At 39.2% G+C, this 21,076-nt stretch overlaps 2 protein-coding genes across 2 annotated transcripts in view; one reads left to right on the top strand and one right to left on the bottom strand.

The window, feature by feature from the left end:
* Positions 1-769: 769 nt before the first annotated feature.
* On the bottom strand, positions 770-4,463 carry LOC121388751. The gene has a single exon (XM_041520241.1). The coding sequence runs from the start codon at positions 3,765-3,767 to the stop codon at positions 2,343-2,345; it is 1,425 nt and encodes a 474-aa protein (XP_041376175.1). The 5' UTR covers positions 3,768-4,463; the 3' UTR covers positions 770-2,342.
* Positions 4,464-14,753: 10,290 nt separating this feature from the next.
* The window catches only part of LOC121388617 (short transient receptor potential channel 4-associated protein-like), a 45,989-nt gene continuing 39,666 nt past the window's right edge, over positions 14,754-21,076 (top strand). Inside the window, exons 1-3 of the mRNA XM_041520028.1 lie at positions 14,754-14,911; positions 18,117-18,239; positions 20,894-21,007. Of these exons, the coding sequence (XP_041375962.1) occupies positions 14,810-14,911; positions 18,117-18,239; positions 20,894-21,007 (339 nt within the window). The 5' untranslated portion in view covers positions 14,754-14,809. The remainder of the gene's footprint in view (positions 14,912-18,116; positions 18,240-20,893; positions 21,008-21,076) is intronic.

Raw genomic sequence — 21,076 nt, forward strand, 5'->3', positions numbered from 1 at the left:
TCCTTAGAGATACGGTCTTTCACTGAGAACTTCCCACAACTAATCCAATTAGACTGTGCTATCCTATAAATACAGGCGAATTATCACCCTTTCCCCCAATCTGATTAAAATTAGCTCTCCTGGTCTACTAGTAGATCTAACAGGATTGCGTGGACTCCCATGTCCAGGTGACGCTTCATCTGTAAATAACAATTTAAATATCGACCAATTACACTTCGCCTTTTATAGCGTTATTCGGGAGCATACAAATTCTAAAAATATCGGGCGAGATCATTGATGCAATAGGCGAACTTGTTGGTCTATTTCAACATTAAAAAAACGGGGGGGGGGGGGGGGGGGGGGGGGGGGAGTAATACACTGGATTGTATATTAGTATAAACAGATTTTATGGCTATACCATCACAGGGTTGGGGTTTTTCGTCTTGAAACGAATTTTATATAAAATTTTATATTGAAATTAGTTTCCGGCATACTTCGTAATTCACCCGAATCATTTCGTATACCCTCGGCATAATCCCGAAGTTTTCAAATTCTTTTCAAATCACTGGACATAAGCTCCAACGGGGTGTTGTTAGATCCACAGGTATTATATAGTAATTAACCAGTGGAGCTAATTTTAATTAGATTGCCTTTTCCCCTTTTTTTTTCAAAAAATATTTTCCGAGAAACATGCATTCTAGATCACCTCTCCGCCCTACCCTACCCGCACAATTTACTGTACACGCGCCTGGTACATACATTCTCGTAGATATCAATTAAACAGACAGTATTACATTTCTCATTTAATAAACAATAAATACATTTTTAGAACCGTATATTCAAATACAAAATAATATTTTAAAAACACTTAATATACGTGACTGTGGCCATGCTATATTTTCTATATGAAAATAAAATATTTTGATACATCTGTATGTAACTCAACAATGTGACCGATACTGGCAACAGTTGCTGGTTACTGCATCCGTCCGTCCACCTTTCCACCCATCCACAATCAACCATTCTATCATCCAGCCATATTCGTTCATTCAGTATATTGCTATTGATTAACATATCTACAACATGAAAAACTAAACCAAGATATCCACAATGAAATAAAAACATATTCAATAATATTCATACCTCTGAATATTGCATTGCTTGGAAGATTTGCGTTTCTGCTCATTATTGCATATCACTAGCAGTTAATGATGTTCCCAAACCGTGTCGTTTATACATACACACAAACACACGCATTTGAAAACAGAAAAAAAAGTAAATTTTTATATATATTTGCTGAGGTCATAATTTGTTATGCTGTTGTGTTAAATGCGTATCAAGGTTTCAAAATGACTTAACGATTTAGCGAGAGGTAGGGTTGGGCAAAGATATGCAGTTTTATGTATTTACTTTTATAAAAACTAAATATACTAATATATATATTTTTTTTATTTACAATGAATAATAAGTAGAATTTGATTGTTCTTTTCGAGTTTATTAAGTTTATGCAAGTCCCTTGGACATTTGAAATAATAAAGATGAAATTATTTTAAAGTTTTTGCCATTTTTTTTAAACATGAAATTATTATTATTATTTTTATAGTCACTCCAATATGTTTAATATTTTATGAACGGCCAAGGCTCGAAATAACAATCTCGTGCATATTGTGATTTCAAGTTTCACAGACGACCTTCCCAGTTACACGCTTCAACTCGCTGGAAACCACGGTGAGGGGGACGGGGTTAGGGATGGGATCAGCCTTGGGTAAAATGGAATTACTGCATATTTGCTTTAACTATTTACATTAGGAAGACTTTGGCGGTAACGGGGCTTTCTATGAATGACCCTCTCAATCACCAACTGCAATCGCTATAGAATTTCCTGGGGGGGGGGGGGGGGCATGGGGGGGGGGAGAGATAAAATACAAATATTACATTTGGCTTTTTTTTTTTCCATTACTTATCCTCATCAGGAAGACCTTTGCGGCAACGGGGAAGGTGATTTGTATTTATATTGGATGACCTGAAAAGACGATGCATTATCACTTTAAAACTATTTGCTGTAGCATCACAATTTCACAAAATACTGCACCGAATGACTTATTTTGTAAAACATTTGTACGAATGGTCGACTCACCTTTTTAAAGGTCTAAAGGCCTTGTGAATAATATATATTACATTATTATTATTATTATTATTATTATCATTCATTCCTATACAACCTGAAATTGTACTAGTTCATCTTCAATTTATCGATATTAATTATTTCACTATTGAACTTAAACCTCATCCTAATAAATTCCGAATCCAGTTCTGGACACACTACACAAAGCACTAAAGTGGATTCAATATGAATATCCGGGCTACAGAAGCCTCTGTGACGTCACTGAAATCTGGATTCTCCTTCCAGAAATGTCTGGAAGGTTCGAACACTGCGAGTTCTTGCTGGGTACGCTGCGAGAAGTCTGCTTGTTGGAGATGATCGCCTTCGTTCCGCACACCTCACCCTCAGGTCTGACGTAGTCGAAATCAGTAGAGTACATGTCCGGAGTCGACAGAAACGTGCTGCTCATTTTCGCGCCTTGAGACTTCAGCTTGGAACGGTTGCTTCTGGTCGGTTCTCCTTTGCCATTCTCGAAACGTCCTGTGGTCGTACAGGACTGACTGCTGGCAGCAGCAGTTGACGTGATTTTCAGTTGAACTGGATCGAGATCCTCAAGGTTCGTGGGTTCGTGTCTCACGCTATTCGTGGAGCTGCATTCCTCAACGCTTGTTACTGCTGCTACCACTGATGTCGTCATCTCCACGTGAGGTTTATGTGGAATCTTCTCGTTCCTCACGTCCTGCAGGGCACGCTGCTGCGGAGTGACTTTCTCCAGAGGTCGGAGTTTCTCGAGCGCCCCCAGGGCTTTTATAACAATCCCTTCTTGAGGCGGACACTCATCTTGCGTACTGTTTGCACTAGAACTAGTACTAGCGCAGAAACATTCCTTCACTGCTTTCTGTTCCCGGTATTTGCTCCTAGCCGGGTGTGGCTTCGCGCTCTCCTCGAAGTCCAACGTTCTGCGAACAAGAGCGTTGTCTCGTTTTATTTCCTTCTCCAACACATCCAAACGGCTGGGAATATTCTCGATATACAGATCGGTGGCCGATTTCGTCAAATGTGCGTCCGATTCTTTTCTCAAAATCACTTCATTTGACTCCTCTGGACCAACACTTTTTGTTCCTTTACTTTCCCCGTCAGTATTAGTTGATCTTTTTAATTCCAGATTATTTCTTGTCAGTGTCTTAATTTCCCTCTGGACGTACAGTGCTTGTAGTATTGGTGTGACCTTTTCTGGTTGTTTCTTCCTGACGGTGAACCAGTCTCTCTCTTCTCGCACCATTTTACCTAATCTGTACTGTCCGTTGTTTGGAATGTACCGAAATGTCCCGGGTTCAACATTCGACTTCCACAGCTCTGAACTAAAATTGTTATTATAATCATCACTTACCATTCGAATAACTGCTCTGGGTTTTTCACAATCTACCAAAGGTCTTCGTTTTCTTTGGGGTTTAGTATTAGTTTCGTATTTTCGGCGGGAAACCGGTTGCGACCAACTACTGACGCCATCATCAAACTCACATCCGTTTAAAGAACTGCCTGGCGTGTACTGAAAAAACTTGACTTCCTCACTAATGTCCACGAGACTGTTTATGAGCGCCCTATTCCCGAAGAAGGAGTAATTTTCTGAGAAATCAAAGATTTCGGCAACTTCTTCCGCTTGAACGTCAGAATCTGATAACATGACAATGAATAAAACTTGACGCAGACTTCTTTTAGGCCAGTCATGACTCGAAGTAAAACCAATTAATAATACGCTGAAAATGGGTTTCTGCGCGTCAACCCTTATTTACATTAGATTTAAAAATGGCGACAGAAAACGTAAACTTCGTAGTCTTCACACATATAATTTTTTTTAGATTCATGTAAACATTTAGCCTAACATGTTCAGCGAATCTGGGCTTAACCGCATTAATCCTTCGTTTACCTTAGATTAACAAATGTAAACAGAAACGTAAACACAAAACAGCACTCGTACTTTCCACACATTTTTCTTTTATAGTTTAACGTAAACATATTCCGTAAAACTGCGAAGTATCAGGATAGCCTACAGCATATATCAAACAGAGGCGTGTGTCCACTCAACAGTACGATCCACTGGTGCACGTAAATCGATAACAGTGAGTCGATGGTGTTGACAAAACGATAACTTTAATAGACCGGCAACACGGCGCTCGCTTTCTTACATCGTTCTGTTTTTGTGAACCAGTTTAGTACGTCCATTAAAAAGTACCCGCTCGGTTTAACATTGTACATCGAATCATATCCCACATTCTTGTCGCAAGTTTTGGATTCACTCGAACAACCAATTAAACCGATCACCCCAGTCGTAATCCACATTGGAAGTCGATCAAATAGCGTGGCAGGCCATTTTAGCTTCGTATTTCTCCCATGGTAACCGCGCGTAGGTTGTACTTCCGGGTCATAATAAGACAAGGGAACGTCGGCGTCCTTTGTACACAACATGACTGGTCACGTTAAATCTAATTTAAAACAAAATACCGGTACACCTGCTGGCTAATCAGGCGCGGATCCTAGGGGCCCTGGCCCCTTTATAATTAGTCAAGTAATTATTTTGGTTTTTGTATAAGTTTACTGTGAGAACTGGCGTAGCCAGGATTTTATATTGGGGGAACCCATACATTGCAAAAATCCACTATGATTTTATAAAATTTAATAAATTTAATCAAAAAAGTGTTTTGAGATTAAAAAAAACAAAACTTGGGGGGAGGGGGGTATGGACCCCAATCTCGCTACGCCACTGACTGAGGAGTTGTATAAATTATCAATATCACCAAAATAGGTCCTATATAGTGTTACGGAACCCCTCTAATATAAAATCGTAGATCTGTACCTGTTAATGTTATTTATATCTATTTTCTGATTGGTGTCACTGCTATAAAACTGTGTTCAGCAGTGGCAGTTCTGTTCTATTTTGGTTCACGTGTAACCGTCATCCTACACATAAAACTGGCTGATCTAGAGGGGGTCACAGGGTTCCCATGAACCGGCCTCAGCCCATTTGTAGTGTCATTTTTATACGCCAATCTATGGGTCGTATTATTGTATGGCGTCCGTCCGTCCGTATGTCCGCCTGTTAACTTATTTTTCTTGTCTGGACCATATCTTGCATACAGATGCATACAGGACCATCAAACCTCACATGCAGGAACAACTTTGAATGGTGGTGTTTCGGGTACTATTACTAGATCACTGTGACCTACTTTTCACGGTCTACTGCACATAACAGTAAATTCTTGTCCGGACCATATCTTGCATACAGGACCATCAAACTTTGTCCGGACTAGGCCTGTATCTTGCATACAGATGTATACAGGACCATCAAACCTCACATGTAGGAACAACTTAGGATGTTGGTGTGTCGCGTACTTTTACTAGGTCACTGTGACCTACTTATCACAGTCTACTGCACATAACAGTAAATCATTGTCCGGACCATATCTTGCAAACCTCAAATTAAAAAAATTCTCAAATTCTCCGTAAATTCCCCGACCCATCGAACTGACAGTGTTCCCCTAACACACGCACACAAATCACACTGACAGTGCCACCCCCCCCCACCCCCACACACACACACACTTTTAAATACATTCCGCGGGCATAAGCTAATCATCCTCAACTCAATGGCGATGGGAGGGGGGCACAGTGGCCATGCCCCGCATCAAACTTCTTTTTTTAACTACTGTATTAAATTTTATATTATTATACATACATATATACATATAAACATAAATAGTGTGGGTTCCCCCACTCCCCACCCCAATATGGGTCGCGCCTCCCAATATAAAATCCTAGCTACGCCAGTGCCTGCACACCATGAACTATACACAACTGTAACATTGAAACAATGGAAAAGAACTAAAAACACAAGCACTATACATGTCAATATTGCCCTGTTTTAACACCCAAGAGCGGGCCGCTATTCCAGTATTATCAGTCTCGGCTAGCTAGGCTTGTAATCACACCCATCTTCATTCACCAAACCTCACCCCTAAAACAGATATTGGCTATGACTTTTCACAGGTGACAACTACTGACTTGCTGTTTACAAAAGAGAAATGAGAATGTTTGTTAAGTGACCCCTCAGAACATGTTTAAACTACAACTACTTGCAGGCCTGTAGGAACCGGTGTGTATGGGGATTACTACTGAGGATGAAAATGTCTTGCTCTCTTATAATACATGTACAATTTTTAAAATCTGGCTTGTGCTACCCCCCATTTAAGATTATGCCCCCCCCCCCCCCCCACACACACACAGACACACTTCAGAAGTCGTTCCTACGGGCCTGATTTAGCGTATTTCAACTTTGGTTAAAAGATAAAGAGACAGAAAGAGAGACGGGAGGCGAAGGGAGGTCGAGTCCATAGGTTAATCGATCCTGCGATCCATCGCACCTCAGGTTAGCGCTCTACCACTGAACTACATCCCTTTTCAAGAATTAAAGAAAGCTCCTTAGTAATATACCTTTATGTTGAATAAAATCGTATAACATTGTATTTAGTCACATCAGATTGAACCGTACCGAAAGGTGATCCGATCAACTGTGAGCGTTCACATGACGGGTGACATGAAGCGTATGGCATGTTAAGAATATAAGCAGGCGCTGATCTGAAGGTCTTACCGGGCCCGTAGGAAGCGGAGTGGGGAAGCGGGGGCCTGTACACCTCCCACTCGAAGACGAAATTTTAAGGTTTTGTTTTTTTTGCTCTACTCTATGTAAATAAAGGTAAAACTATGGCTTTTGCCCCCCCCCCCCCCCATGAAGGCTGTGACCCTCCACTTGAGGTGGGGGACCTCAAGTGGAGGATCACATGGTTCCTCTGGGCCTGCTTACAGCGAATAATGTAGTGCATATCCCTCCCGAAATTCAGTATCCAACATAAAATGTATTACGATCAGTTTATTCTTTGTAGCATGTGAAGTGGAACGTAATGTCTTGAGCAGCTGGGTGTTTCTTTGGAAGAATGTCACATGCATGTTAGACTTTTAGAGATGGATATTATGCGAATTTTTATATCACGATATATCGCAATATGAGTTGCATACATGTAGCTAGTAATTATACATATATTATTACAGCGCCCTCAACCGATTTTAAAATGATGCTTAAAGGAAGGGACAATTAAAAAATATATATTACGGCATTTGGCCTGGTATGCATAGTCAACGATATATAATGCACATTATTGCTTAATATCAACAAGTAATATAATTTTGTCCATGCAGTAACTTACGTACTGAAATGATAAACGATGTATTTTCTTAGTTAATTCTTTTTAGTTGCCTCTACCTGTAATTCCTGATTTGGTAGGTAACCAGACAAGGCAATTAATTACCGCCGTCTAGATACAAAAATACGTACCGGTATTATTAACATCACAGGGTATTATGAAATAACCTACCACCCCTAAAATGGTAATGAACATTATCAGCCGTCATGCTTTATTACTGTAAATAATTCTGTAAAACTCTTGATTAAGTAGACTTTCCCATCTAAAAGCATAGAACTGACCACTTATGTAGTCCCAAAAGAAAACAAAATTATCACTTGGGTATCGTGAGTGGTCGTTTTTGCTCCAACATAGCCTACCAATAGGCCTAATAGTATGCATATTTTCTTTGGATTTGTTTAAGAGAGAAAAATACTATAACCCCATTTCGTTCTGTTAATGAAAACTGAAATATATTTAGTTAAATAGTTTATAATATTATCAAGTCATTTATGTAGTTTTACGAGTCAGGTTGATCAAAGCGATGCGCCTTATCGTAAATTACTGCGTTGTTTACACTGTGTATACAGGAGTCGGTAGGAGTTCACGTCGCATCCTCCCAAGCTAGAGTACCGGAACCGACGAAAAAGAAACAAAATGGCTGCACCCAGTTAGTAGGAATAATCACGTTTTCTATTTTATATCAATTCATTTCTTAAAATGTGACTCAGTATGTGTTGTTGGTCCGGGTATGCATCTTTCCAACACAAGGTTCATATTTGACTTAAGTTCTCCTTTAAGGAAGGCTTGTAAACATGAAAAAAATAAAATTGTTTTGTTTAACGACACCACTAGAGCACATTGATTTATTAATTACCGGCTATTGGATATCAAACATGGGGGGGGGGGGGGGTCCGCCTCTTAAACATTTTATACATGTCAAATGGGGTAAATATGTCTAATGTAGTGCTTTTGAAACAACCTTTCTGGATACTGTTTAAATTTGACCTTTAATCATGATCTGACCTCCCCGTTGGTGGGCCCATCGTTCATTCCAGCCAGTGCACCACATCTGATATATTAAAAGCCGTGGTATGTGTTATCCTGTCTGTGGGAATGTGCATAAAAGAGATCCCTGGCTGCTGATAGAAAAATGTAGCGGGTTTCTTCTCTAAGACCAAATATTTGACATCCAATAGCCGATGATTAGACCTGACCCCGACCTCTCAAATCGGGAAGCCCCTTTAAAAACGTTTGTACTGCCCTGAAGTACGACTGTACCAAATTTCGTGCTTTGGGCCAGCAAGTGACTATCATTCTGCTGAGCCACCAATTTGTAGACCAAAATAATTTAATTGTATTGTGGTAGCTCAGTCTTTTTATGCTATTTGAATAGCATGTTGTTGGGTGCTCGGCATGGCGTCAGAGAGAGAGAGACAGAGAGAGAGAGACAGAGATAGGGAGAGGGGGGAAGAGAGAGAGAGAGGGGGAGGAAGAGGGAGAGAAGGATGGGAAGGCAGGGGAGAGGGAAGGCAGGAGAGAGAAAAACCTCCAGCCGTCGCACAGGCTACTCCTACCAAACGGCAGCAAGAGATATTTTATGTATTTACCATAAACAGGACAGTATGTACCATGGCTTTTGATTAACCAGTCAGACAGACAGGTAGATGGATAGACCGATCCGACAAATAAATGTTACGAACATATGTGTCGGTTTTCATTAAAAAAAAAAAAAAACAAAAAAAACCCAACAACAACAAACATTGGCTCGTACTCATCCCTTATCGGGTGAGTTTTACGGACGATATATATATATATATATATATATATATATATATATATATATATATATATATATATATCACCGTGTATCGTCGTACACAGGATATTGCGAGCTCCGACGTGAAAGAAAGGCAAACTACCAACGCATCGAGGCAAGTTATTTCCCCTGTTGGAGAGCGCCAACAACACAATCCATGCACTCAGTGCTATACGTAATTGGAACACGGGTTCTATGTTTGGATGGATATTATACCCGGGTTCTGTTTTAGATGTGGATACAGGCATGGTGGAAGGCGGAGGAATCTTCGCAAGCTGATTTGTACCCCTTTTAAGGCCCAAATGGTAGCCCTTTTAGGTGCTCCACCCCCAACACCTTGAAGTTCATATATAAACAATCATGTGGGTTCAATTTTTAAAAAAAAAATCCGCCAATTTAAATTTTCACACAGTAGGAACGGTGTGCGGCAGGAATTAATTGCACACAATTGCTTTGCTTAGGTAAGCTCCATTTTTTTTCGTTATCACCCTAACATTTTTGTAAATATCTTAAAACATAAGAAATTAATGTATTTGAAATTTTACGCTATAAATGAAAGATATAAGATGATATTGTATGCGAAGTTTAGCGACTGATCTTTAAAAATAAGACAATCCTTGGGCAAAACGTCCGCTGAAATCGTGATTATTTTAGATAAATACAGCAAAATATGAATACATATACTTAATTTGACATATAGGATATAAAATATAGTCTATTTACATTAAGCATGCTAAAACTTTTGTTCTCTTACTGCCAATATTAACTGGTTGTTGAAAAATACTTTCTTCTATAAACTGTGGTTATCTTCTAGGTGAACAAAGATGTACTGATTGTGGACACTTGTAAAATAACAAAATAATAAAACATCTTTGTGTAAGAACTGACATTCAATTAAAATGACATGGAAAACAGTATGGCATCAGTCTGTGCACTTGAAAATGTCAAAGATCTACGTTTTCTTTGAAATATTAAAATATGTGAACATGATGGTTTGAAACAGATACCACAACAATGAAATATCATAAAACAGATCCACTGTGAAATACAGCAAAACCAAACATAGAGCAACTTAATCCCTACGTCAAGCATCGTCTGTCTCTGTGTTTATTCAAGGAAGAATGGTATTTGTACCGTGCTCCACATTCACATAATTAAACTAGAGTACATGTACACTTTTTACATATTTTTAGATATCTTTTGTAGTGAATCGATTTATATTTTTCATAAGTTCACACAAATAATAATTTTGAACATTTCATGACGTTTATATGAAAATGTCTGGGTTTGTCCACACACACACACACACACACACACACACACACACACACACAAAGTTCAACAGTCACATGTATATAGTACCTATATGTTAATTTGGATAGAAATGTAGTTATAAAAGAAATATAATTGATTAAAAACACATGATTCAACAACAAAACGGGGTGCGATTCGTACACTCCGAACATTGGCAAATGGGTGCGCGTCGTATACACGGGCTAGTACGCGTCGTACACTGGTGTAGGCCTATTCAAAGGGCTCGTCTTTTGAAGCGGATTGTAAAGTTAATACTATACAGAAAATTTAGGTATTTTACATGAAGATTCAATTACCATTTACGTAAAAGGTTATATATTCAATTTGAGATGTTATGAATGACATTATTTGTTTTTTGTTGTGAAATAGAGCTGAAGTGCTACGGTGGACACCGAATCAGTGCAGTTCGTGCTGTTCGTGAATGGAAAAAGAAAAACATGCGATTTTCAGTATGAAAGTCATCTAAACTGTATATTTTTACAGCCTAAAATTGCATGCAGATTAGTTAATTATGTATTCAGATATCTTTTTAAATGTCACGGTGATAACGAAAGGAATTCTTACTTTAGTGATCAAAGAAAGAAAGAAAAAAAAAATGTTTTATTTAACGACGCACTCAACACATTTTATTTACGGTTATATGGCGTCAGACATATGGTTAAGGACCATACAAATATTAGGAGAGGAAACCCGCTGTCGCCACTTCATGGGCTACTCTTTTCGATTTGTGGTGCACTGGTTGGAACGAGAAATAGCGCAATGGGGCCACTGACGGGGATCGAACTCACACCGACCGCTGTACAATCGGGCTACGTCCCTCCCTTATAGTGATCTAAGTCAAGCATTCCTGGTGTGCAATCAACTCCTGCCGTACACCGTTCCAACGGTGTGATTTTGGCCGAACCGCCTTACGAAATTCACGTCGCACGCATTTATTATTAATTGGGTTAATTCTCCTACTCGTTTACTTCGGACTCATGACCGGTCTGCATTGCTCCTTCAGTGCTATAGTCAAGCGAGAAACCCGCCTGTTCCCTCCTCCACCTTTTCCTGTCTTGGACGCAAGAGCTTGCCAACGCCAGCAATTACGCCCACAACAGGTGTGTGCTATAAAAGCTTGCTCTGAACGTGCATAAGGAACCGGACAAAAGAATACCGGTTCCGAGTACACAATTGTAATACACCCGGGGGAGGCCGAACAAAAGAATATCAGCCTCCCCTACCCAATCCCCAAAAACTTGCTGCTGGAAAACTGTACTTGGTGTCACTAAGGAGGAAGCGGAGGACCATGCCAACATCAGCACGTCGACCACCCCGGAACAAAACGCCTTGCCTACCAGTGTCTACACAATTGCACGAGTCTCCTCTGGGTTGTCATGCCACGACCAGAAGAGGTCAGGTCCTTATAAGGACCCTACGGACAACCTAGGGAGACAACCAGCATCACGAAGGTCTATAATTAACGAGCTACTTCTCGACCCACTAACGAGCTATTATCGATTTAAAACCTATACTAGCTCACACATTTACCTTTCGACCGACCGTTCAAAATTGCGCCAAATTTCCTCAACAAAAATGCGCACCTTTTCTCTTTGGCATTAACAGCTCCATTCAAATTCCATAGCATCACCACCACCCCTCCCACCTGCTACCGATTCAATCGGGCTGCTAGTGCTCCCTTGCACCTGCCAGCGCAGGCGGTCCCTCCTTGCCCCCCCCCCCCCTCCCCCACCTTTCCTGTCATGGACGGAGGAGCCGGCCAAGGCCGGCTCTTGTGCCCACGACAGGCGTGCGCTACAACAGCTTGTTCTGAATGTGCACGTAAAACCCTATGACCTGACCTGACCTGTGCACGTTAAACAAATTGACCTTGACCACGATTGAACTACGGTAATTATTTCAAGAACTTAATAAATAACTGATAATTAATCAATCAATTACAGACCTACATTCACTTCGAAATTGACCACGATGAGGATGGACGTATGTCAGTGTACTCTCGCGTTACCCCCCCCCCCCCCCCCCCCCACCTGGGGGGACTTATGGTCTCCTACGGAGCGTTGCTGGAATACCGCGTCACGTACACCGGGCCACGGGCAACCGTGACCTTGGTGTACGGTGACCCGGTCAAGAAGCCACCGAGGAAGAGAGGAAGGAGGAAGACGGACGCGCCAGGGATGGACCGGGGGGGGGGGGGGTGCAAAACCGGCAGCTCAACTGCCGGCGGCGGCCCCTTACGTTGAACATCCCCGGCACCGATCTACACCGGGGAAACTAGAGGATCCAGCTCAGCCGGAACCAACAGTGGAACCACCAGGGGCAGACCTTAACCAGGCGGTTATGGAGTCGCCCCCACAAACTCCGCTGAACTCAGCTTCCGGGACTCCTGTGATGCCACCTCCACCTAGGAAGAGTGCCGCAGTCGAGTCCCAGGCCCGATCGGTAGCCGTTGCCAAGCGGAAAGCGATTGCGTCACCAGGAGACCAACCAGTCAAGCCAGGACCCCCGACGCAACCGCCGAAGCCTGTTGTTGAAACTGAGGAGCAGTGGTCACTTAAGGCCGGCAAACTATCAACGCGCTACTCCCAGTTAGTGAAAACCAACATCGAGGACGTCCGGAACTTATTCACTCAACCAAAGCTTAGCGCTTTCATGCCGCTACCAGCAAGCCCGTCAGAGGGGGACTTCTGCGTCCACAGCGTCACAATGCGGGATGGCCATGGAATCTGTCTCACCGTACGCCGGAGTGGGAGCTACAATCAAGCACTGCTACTCCCAGAAATGGATAACCCGACCCTCCATCGAATCATCAAAATCGTAGCCGGGAAAGAATATCGAGCATTATCAAGTCGATAGCAGGATCCACTTACCGGCCGGGCATCCCGCATTTAGACGCCTCCAACTTCATCGGCTCACCGTGACGTCCTCCCCTTTGCCAACCTCCTTCACCTCCGTGAGTACTAACCTCTTTTTGGGCTAGTTAGACTTTAAACGTTTTGGAAGCAGTTCAAAATTCTTATGTTTATTTTTTTATATAAGTAGTCTAACGCATTTTACTTTGGCGCCCGTTCAATTGCTCAAAATCACCTTAAAACTTTTTGGCCGAGCAGTCTTAACTATTTTGGGTTAAATTTTAGAGTCCGGACATGTTTTTGGATGCAGTTACTCTTTGTAGACTTAGGTAAAAAACAGGCTTCACCGAGGAATCGAAATTCAGCCAATCAGAGCACGGCTCCCACTCGGTGTACTTCAAGTTTACGAAGTGTCTGCTATTTGGTCCGCGCTCGCGTTGACCTTACTAAATGGCTTTCTTCCAAATTCCGCCCACCTCAAACTTACCCCCCCCCCCCCCCCTCCTGCTCCGGAGTTAGTCACTGGCGAAGTCAGAGGCTAAATCCGTAGTGGGCGTGCCTGAACCTCTGTGGATAGGGGCACGAGAAAATAGTTCCCACTCCCACTCCCAGACCTACATTTAATTAAGACTTTTAGCAAACAAACAGTTAATCTTGAGTAAACAGTTAAACATTGCTCAAGACTGTAAATAACTGTATCAATTCACCGTACATCGCGCACACAGTCACCATTTAAAAATGCATTATTATATGCAATGTATCCTATATGAACTTCTACGAACATGAACAATGGTAAATGACCCCAACAGTAAATAATTAATTTCGTCTACCTGTGCTAGCATGATTTGTCGCTAGGATAGTACCAATATGATTAAAATTAGCTCCACTGGTTAATAACTATTTAATAGTATTACCAGTAGCCTACTGGTAGACCAGTAGAGCTGATTTCAATTAGATTGAGACGGTACCAATATCCGGTGTCGATCCTACTGTTGACAACATAAGTAAATCTAAATCATACATTGTCTTTGATACACTAATTTTTGTGTTAAATAACAATGAAATAAGGGTTAGTTTTTTTAAGAGCAGCGGAGGTTTGCAACACAAATGTGTATTGGAGTACGCCCAAAATTCGCGTATTAGACCAACCTATGTGACCTATAAGTCCGCGTTTTAGAAGATGCCATGCATATACTCGCATCCGATTTGTAACTTTTAAGGCTTCAAATTTTAAGACAATTTCCAACCAAACAACATATTTTAACAATTATTATGATAGATGAAATACACTATTATAATTAAAACAAAATAAGACTAAACCAAATATGTCAAATATTTTAACGCGAAACTAAAACAAACATTTCCTATTGTTTAACGCATGCGTCGTATGTACTCGCAGAATTTTTACGGGGAATTTTTTTTTTGCGCATGCGTGTAATAATTACCCGCCGAGGGTTTGTCCGTCCTCTGAAGTTTTATTCTCTTGCTAAATTTGCTTTCATTCACCATGTTGCGAAGAAAAAGTCAGAAATGTCTTAGTACAAAGTCTGTATATTTAGCACATGAAAGCTGGCAGTACACAGGAAGTGGATATACACGTATAAGTCAGGTAATGGAAGTCCAACCACAAAACAAACAAAACTCGTGCAAATGTCACTTCTGCGAATTCATTGTCAAACTTCCGACATAAGTGATATGCGTTTTGTTTTACTCAGATATGTACCATTTTGGTAAATGAATGGTTTAAGCTAGGATATAACTAATTTATAGATATGAATCAAAACACTTTCTTCTTTTTCTTTTTTGAAGCAAGGTCGCCGTGGACGGGACATGTTGTACACACCAACAGACGAGTGTTGAAACCCAAATCGATGATTTGTTTTTTTCCCCACACAGTTGTTATTTTGCCAATCTATGGATTAAAAATGTAGTTCAATAACAGAATACATACCAATCCTGTGTTAACTAAGTAAAATACAAGGTCTACTGTTTTATTGAAACATTTTCTTTTTTTTTAAATTAAGAATATGGAATGGGATGTTTGTATAGTGAGAATTCTGCCTTTTACACATTATATTGAGAATCCATGACGTTTTGCCCCCCAGCCAGTTTGACCTGTTCGCCCCATGTACCAGTTCGCCCCCAACTGTTTGCCTGTTTGCCCCCAAATATTTGTCAGTTCACCCCCAATTAGTTGTTACTTTTAAACAATTATTGTACTGTTTCTTTAGAGAATGTTAAAGTGTGTGTGTTGTGTGTGTTTCTTTACTTAGAGGGGAGGGGTTGTTGTCCTTCCACAATTTGGACTGATCATGAATTATAAGAATTGTAATACAGGGTTATATTTTTTTCAGATGTAATTAAATGTAGGGTGCTGAATAAGTGTAGACACCGACATTTTTTTACAAAATCACAAACCACATCAACATTTATTAAAACATCCATTCCTGCCAGATATGATCTGTTTAAAGAAGAAAAAAATAAAACAATGGTTAATCAGCTATATAACCTTGATGCTGATTATGCATATTCGGCTAACACCTAAGATGGCTTTGAACAGCGATTCGATATGGCCTCTTCTGGTGAGCATTATTCTAACAGGGATTATTGCGGGGGTTCTTTTGGCCACTAATTAGTAACCATGCATGGAGGCCCGTGACAGGCGTGCGCTACAACAGCTTGTTCTGAATGTGCACGTAAAACCCTATGACCTGACCTGCCTAGCCTAGCCTGGCATTCGTATTTAACACAGAACAAACGCGTATGGATATATCAAAACAGAACTTTATTACTCAGGCCGTGACCAATATAAAAATTCACGACCCGAACTGACTGGGGGCGAACTGGTACCTTTGTAGAGGCGAACTGGTTATGCACGTGGGGGCTAACTGACTTGGGGCGAATTGATTGGGGGAGAACTGGCTGGGGGGAGAAACGTCTGGTACCCTTATATTGATACATACATGTATAAAGAGGGAACCTAACCCTGACAATAGAGTGGTAACAGTCTGATGTTTTACCATAAATATTACCTAGATGTTTAATGTTGTATTTGATGAATGGTGACGGTGGGCGGCCAGGCGACACCCTACCTTACCATTAAAAACACACAGAAAAGCATTTTTTTAAATGTGATTGTCAAGCTTGGTTAACGTATATCTTTGTGTTTGTCGACTTTGTGGAAATGATTTTAATGATGAACACTACCATGCACTTCCATAGTTTTTATTATAAGTGGTGATATTCCACTAAAAATTAAGTGTGAGAAGTCTGAAGTGGATTTAATATTTTGGACCTAATCCAGTTTCAAAAACAAAATCATACAACAGACATCACATGCCTGTGGAATTAGAATTTTTTTGTAATAGCCTAATTAAAAAACATTTGTCAACAGTTTTACTATGCCACTGAAATAAAAAGGAGGAAAATAACTAATTGGAAAACAATAAAATGTTCTACTATCGGAACACCTCGGCTGAAGTCATGCTGCTTACAAAATATCCAGATGACACTGCACAATGTACAATTTTTTTTTTTAATTCGGAAGTCAACATTACAGTTCTAATTCAAAATTGTGAGTCGCCAGATGGACTAGTGGGTTTTCAATCTCATTAAAATTAGCTCCACTGGTTAATTATTATTACCTGTAGATCTAACAGCACCCCGTTGAAGCTCATGTCCAGTTCACCTTTCATTTGACCAATCAAAACCTTAATTGCAAAATCATGCTAGTGATTTGAAAAGAATTTGAAAACATTCAGGGTTATGCTGAGTGTATACAAAATGATTTGTGTGAATTACAAAGTATGCCGGAAACTAATTTCAATATAAAATTTGTTTCAAGACACAAAAACTGATCGTATAGCCATAAAATCTGTTTATACTAGTATACATTCCGGAGTTTAGTAATGCACTTTTCCCCCTGTTTTTTTAATGTTGAAGTAGACCAACAAGTTCGCCTATTGCACCCAATATTTTAAAAATTTGTATGCTCCCGAATAACGCTATAAAAGGCGAAGTGTAATTGGTTGATATTTAAATTGTTATTTATAGATGAAATGTCACCTGGACATGGGAGTCCACACAATGCCACATTATTACTTTCATTTTAATTAACACATTATCAACTACTTTATAATATCTCATTTTTAAATAAAACATACAATTGTTTTGTTTAAATTTTATTACTGGAAGTAGTATTTTATATTGAATTATTACGATTAGAACCGAGTGTATAAATCAGAATTTTTCTGAATGAACACGGAACATGGCGAAAAGGTTATGAAATGTACTGAATATTTATTCACTTTGACTAGTTTTATCATACTTCTCCCCTTTCTTCTGGGAAGGGAGAAGTCACTACTAATTTTTCAATTCTAGATTAAAGAAATGTTTTATTTAATGACGCACTCAACACATTTCAGTTCTAGATTAGGGCCGGGAGTTAAGAAAATTAGTTGGTAGCTGTCAAGCTGAACTGCCTAAAAAAATTATATTTTTAAAATGAACAGACAAGTTATTTTTGATGTTATGTGATCTTAAAAATCACAACATTGGCAGATGTAGATATAAACAGAGTATGGTTTCTTGTTTTACATGTACACTACATTTGAAGCTAAAGTTATTTTATTTAACCACTTGGCAAATACGATAGTTTCAGTTAATTTTAAAATCAAAATGTTGATAATTGTGAATGGTAGGTAAACTCCATTCACTAATGTACATATTTATTAAGAACATTTGCCCATCACAGATGTTGTTATAACAATGTTTTAAAAATAATTGTTTATTTGTCAAGCTGTTTTGTTCTTTAGTTGCCAACACACATTCTGAAAGAAATTGGAGATGAACAAGAAATTCCACAGTTGGTTCAGTCATTGGACAGTTTCAGCGTTCAGTTGGATTATGACACGACAGAGTGTCTGCAGTGTCTCAAGGTTAGTACATAGAAAATATCTCAAAGCTGTTGCAATTGACACATTTAAAAATTAGAAAACTCTGTGGTTTTTCTCTTTTTAAAAAAGCCATTTTTCTTTTCATGTTTTTATTAATTCAATGTTTTTCAGGAATACACTATATAATTAAGTTTGTGACAAGTTAGGGGCCTACAGGAGAAAGTGTTTTAAATTTAGGATTACCTATTGTAACAACTAAAATTTATTACACAAGTACTGTTTGTAGGGGAGCAATCCCCCCCCCCCCCCAAAAAAAAAGATGCCATGAATCTCCGAATCTGATTTGTGTCTGGATTCACTCGTTCATTAAACATCTGAATCTATCTGGATTTGCATTAACTATTAACAAAAATGTAATAAAATGTCTGTAAACAAAATGAAAACATCACTTCACTATCTATTTTTATCACCACAGTGGAGGTCTTGACATTGTCTGCATTGTCAATTATCCAACTGACAAAACAGAGCAAGCGCTACATGTCATATTGGAAATAAAGTAACAGACTGATTCTTTTCAAAATAGTGACATTTCTCACAATAATTACTTCTTCAAGATTCCAGTCATCACATATCTGTGAGTTGACGTACATGTCATCACCAGGGTTCGCACGCATTCTGGAAAATCTTGGAAAGTGCTTGTTTTATTTTAATCCTGAAAAGTGCTTAAAACTCCTGGAAAAATTAATTAACATCCTGGAAAGTCATGGAATTTTATTCTTTTCTTCATTTTTTTTCTTCTTCATTTAATAATAATTATTTGGAAAATATATTTATAAATAATTATGTTTGACATCTGGTTCCAAACTATATCCTTCACACAATAGCAATTATAAGATGTCGACTTCCATTGGTCAGCTGTTAAAATATTTTATACACAGAGAGAAGGCGTGGACACAAATGAACAAAACTTGATTTGTTGAATAAATTAGGTAGATTGTTTCTGACGTTTGTGAGTTCCAAACTACCGTCAAAGATAAATACTTTAATAGATAGTTGTAACCAGCTCCTTCTAACAAAACAAGTACCAGGGCTCGACAGTAAGGATTGTCCGCCTGTCCGGGACAGGTAGAATTTACTGGGGGCATCTGAATACCCCATTTCACCTGTCCGACCGGACAGGTGCTTCAAAATCCGATGATATTGCTAATTTTTCGCATTTATTCAGCGATCTTGTTGATTCTGTCCCAATGTCGGAAGTTGATATTTCGGTAACTTCCAATACGCATGCGTTAAAATGCCATAACGCAACAGATCAATCAAAATATTTCTTATGGCAAGCCATGGCTTTATGTAGCGCGCTGTCATTGGTCAATTGCTGTCATCTGCAGTACGTTGTCGTCTGCTGGACTGGAAAAGGGCCAGGGGCGGTGTATATTTACGTAAGTATTTTCTCACAAAACAACCCTTCTAAATCAATTAAAAAAACATGCAGTGATTTCAGTAGAATTCGGAAGTAATTGGCAGAGTAGCAAATGTAAATGGCAAAATACCTACATACATCATACTTCCATCTGTGTAAATAGTTGAATCAGCAAGATTGAAAGTGGATGGCAAAATAATTTAATTAGGTTAACAGACGGACAATTTCGCACCATAGATTATAAGTTGTCAATGCCAGCACCTATTGAAAACAATAACGTGACATCCAGTAAAAAAAAAACCCATCAATTATCTGTCAAATAAACAAACTGACATATTATGTTGGTTTGTTTTTTGTTTTGTTCCTGTGATATGTGACTAGATTGGTGAACGATTGTTTGAAACACTGGTGCTGAGGTTTATCTTATTGAGCATATCAATCAGTTGATTTTTTAATATTCTTTGTTTTGTTTATTGTGATATGGATGCAACTACACTTGATGTTCGGTCATTTGAAACTCGAGTGCTAATTTTCATCTTATTGAACATAATATTCATCAGTTGATTGTTGTCATTTGATTGTGTGTTTGTTTGTTTTTCTTTTACTGAGATTTGTGACTCACTGACTACATTGAAGATTTTATTGTTAAGTTCACAATCTTATTTTGTGATGCAATAAAGATTCTTCTAGTCGACTCCTGGATACTGATTTCTAACTCATGTCATGTGATGAATGCGGAAAACAAAAAAAGTAACAAATATACAAGGACATGTGGTATATCTGATGGGACAGGTAGTTTAATTTTTTGCATATCCTACAGGACAGGTGCCGTAAAAAGTTAATGTAGAGCCCCGAGTACTCGTAAGGCTTATGTCTGTTATGCTTCTGTGCAACGAGACTAATGCAAAGTTGAGAACTTTAGTTGACACACATTCTTTTGATCTCCATTGAAGTCTCGGACCCATCAAAACAGTATCCACATGTCATGGCAAGTCAACAAAGAGACCAGTTAACTAAATAAACAATCATTTTAGGGATTAGTTTTGATTGTTTGTGATGTAAATTGATGGTAACAAGAGTCCACTTCAAAGATTTTATTTTGGTGCTATCAATGAATAATATGTTTTGACATTTACTTTTGGTAATGGGTAAATTTTAACTTTGAAACAGTGTCAATAATGGTAATATAGTTAGAAATGTTCAATCTTATTCAGTTTCTTTACTTCAGATTGTGTTTGTAAGTCAAGATTTGATTAAACTTATTTTTGATTTTTAGAAACTTCTTGGAAAATTGATGAACTTTGAACCTAGGCGTAACCATGATGATGGACCCCAGGATGAAAATCAAAACAAGTTTGCCAATGAGTTTTGTGAGCTAGGTGGAGTTGATGTGAGTAATACACAACACCCTTACCCCATCTCCCCATGCCTCTCGGTCACACACCCTCTTTCTGGATTC

The sequence above is a fragment of the Gigantopelta aegis genome, chromosome 14 (genome assembly GCF_016097555.1).
Source record: "Gigantopelta aegis isolate Gae_Host chromosome 14, Gae_host_genome, whole genome shotgun sequence".
In the NCBI taxonomy this organism is placed as follows: Eukaryota; Metazoa; Mollusca; class Gastropoda; order Neomphalida; family Peltospiridae; genus Gigantopelta; species Gigantopelta aegis.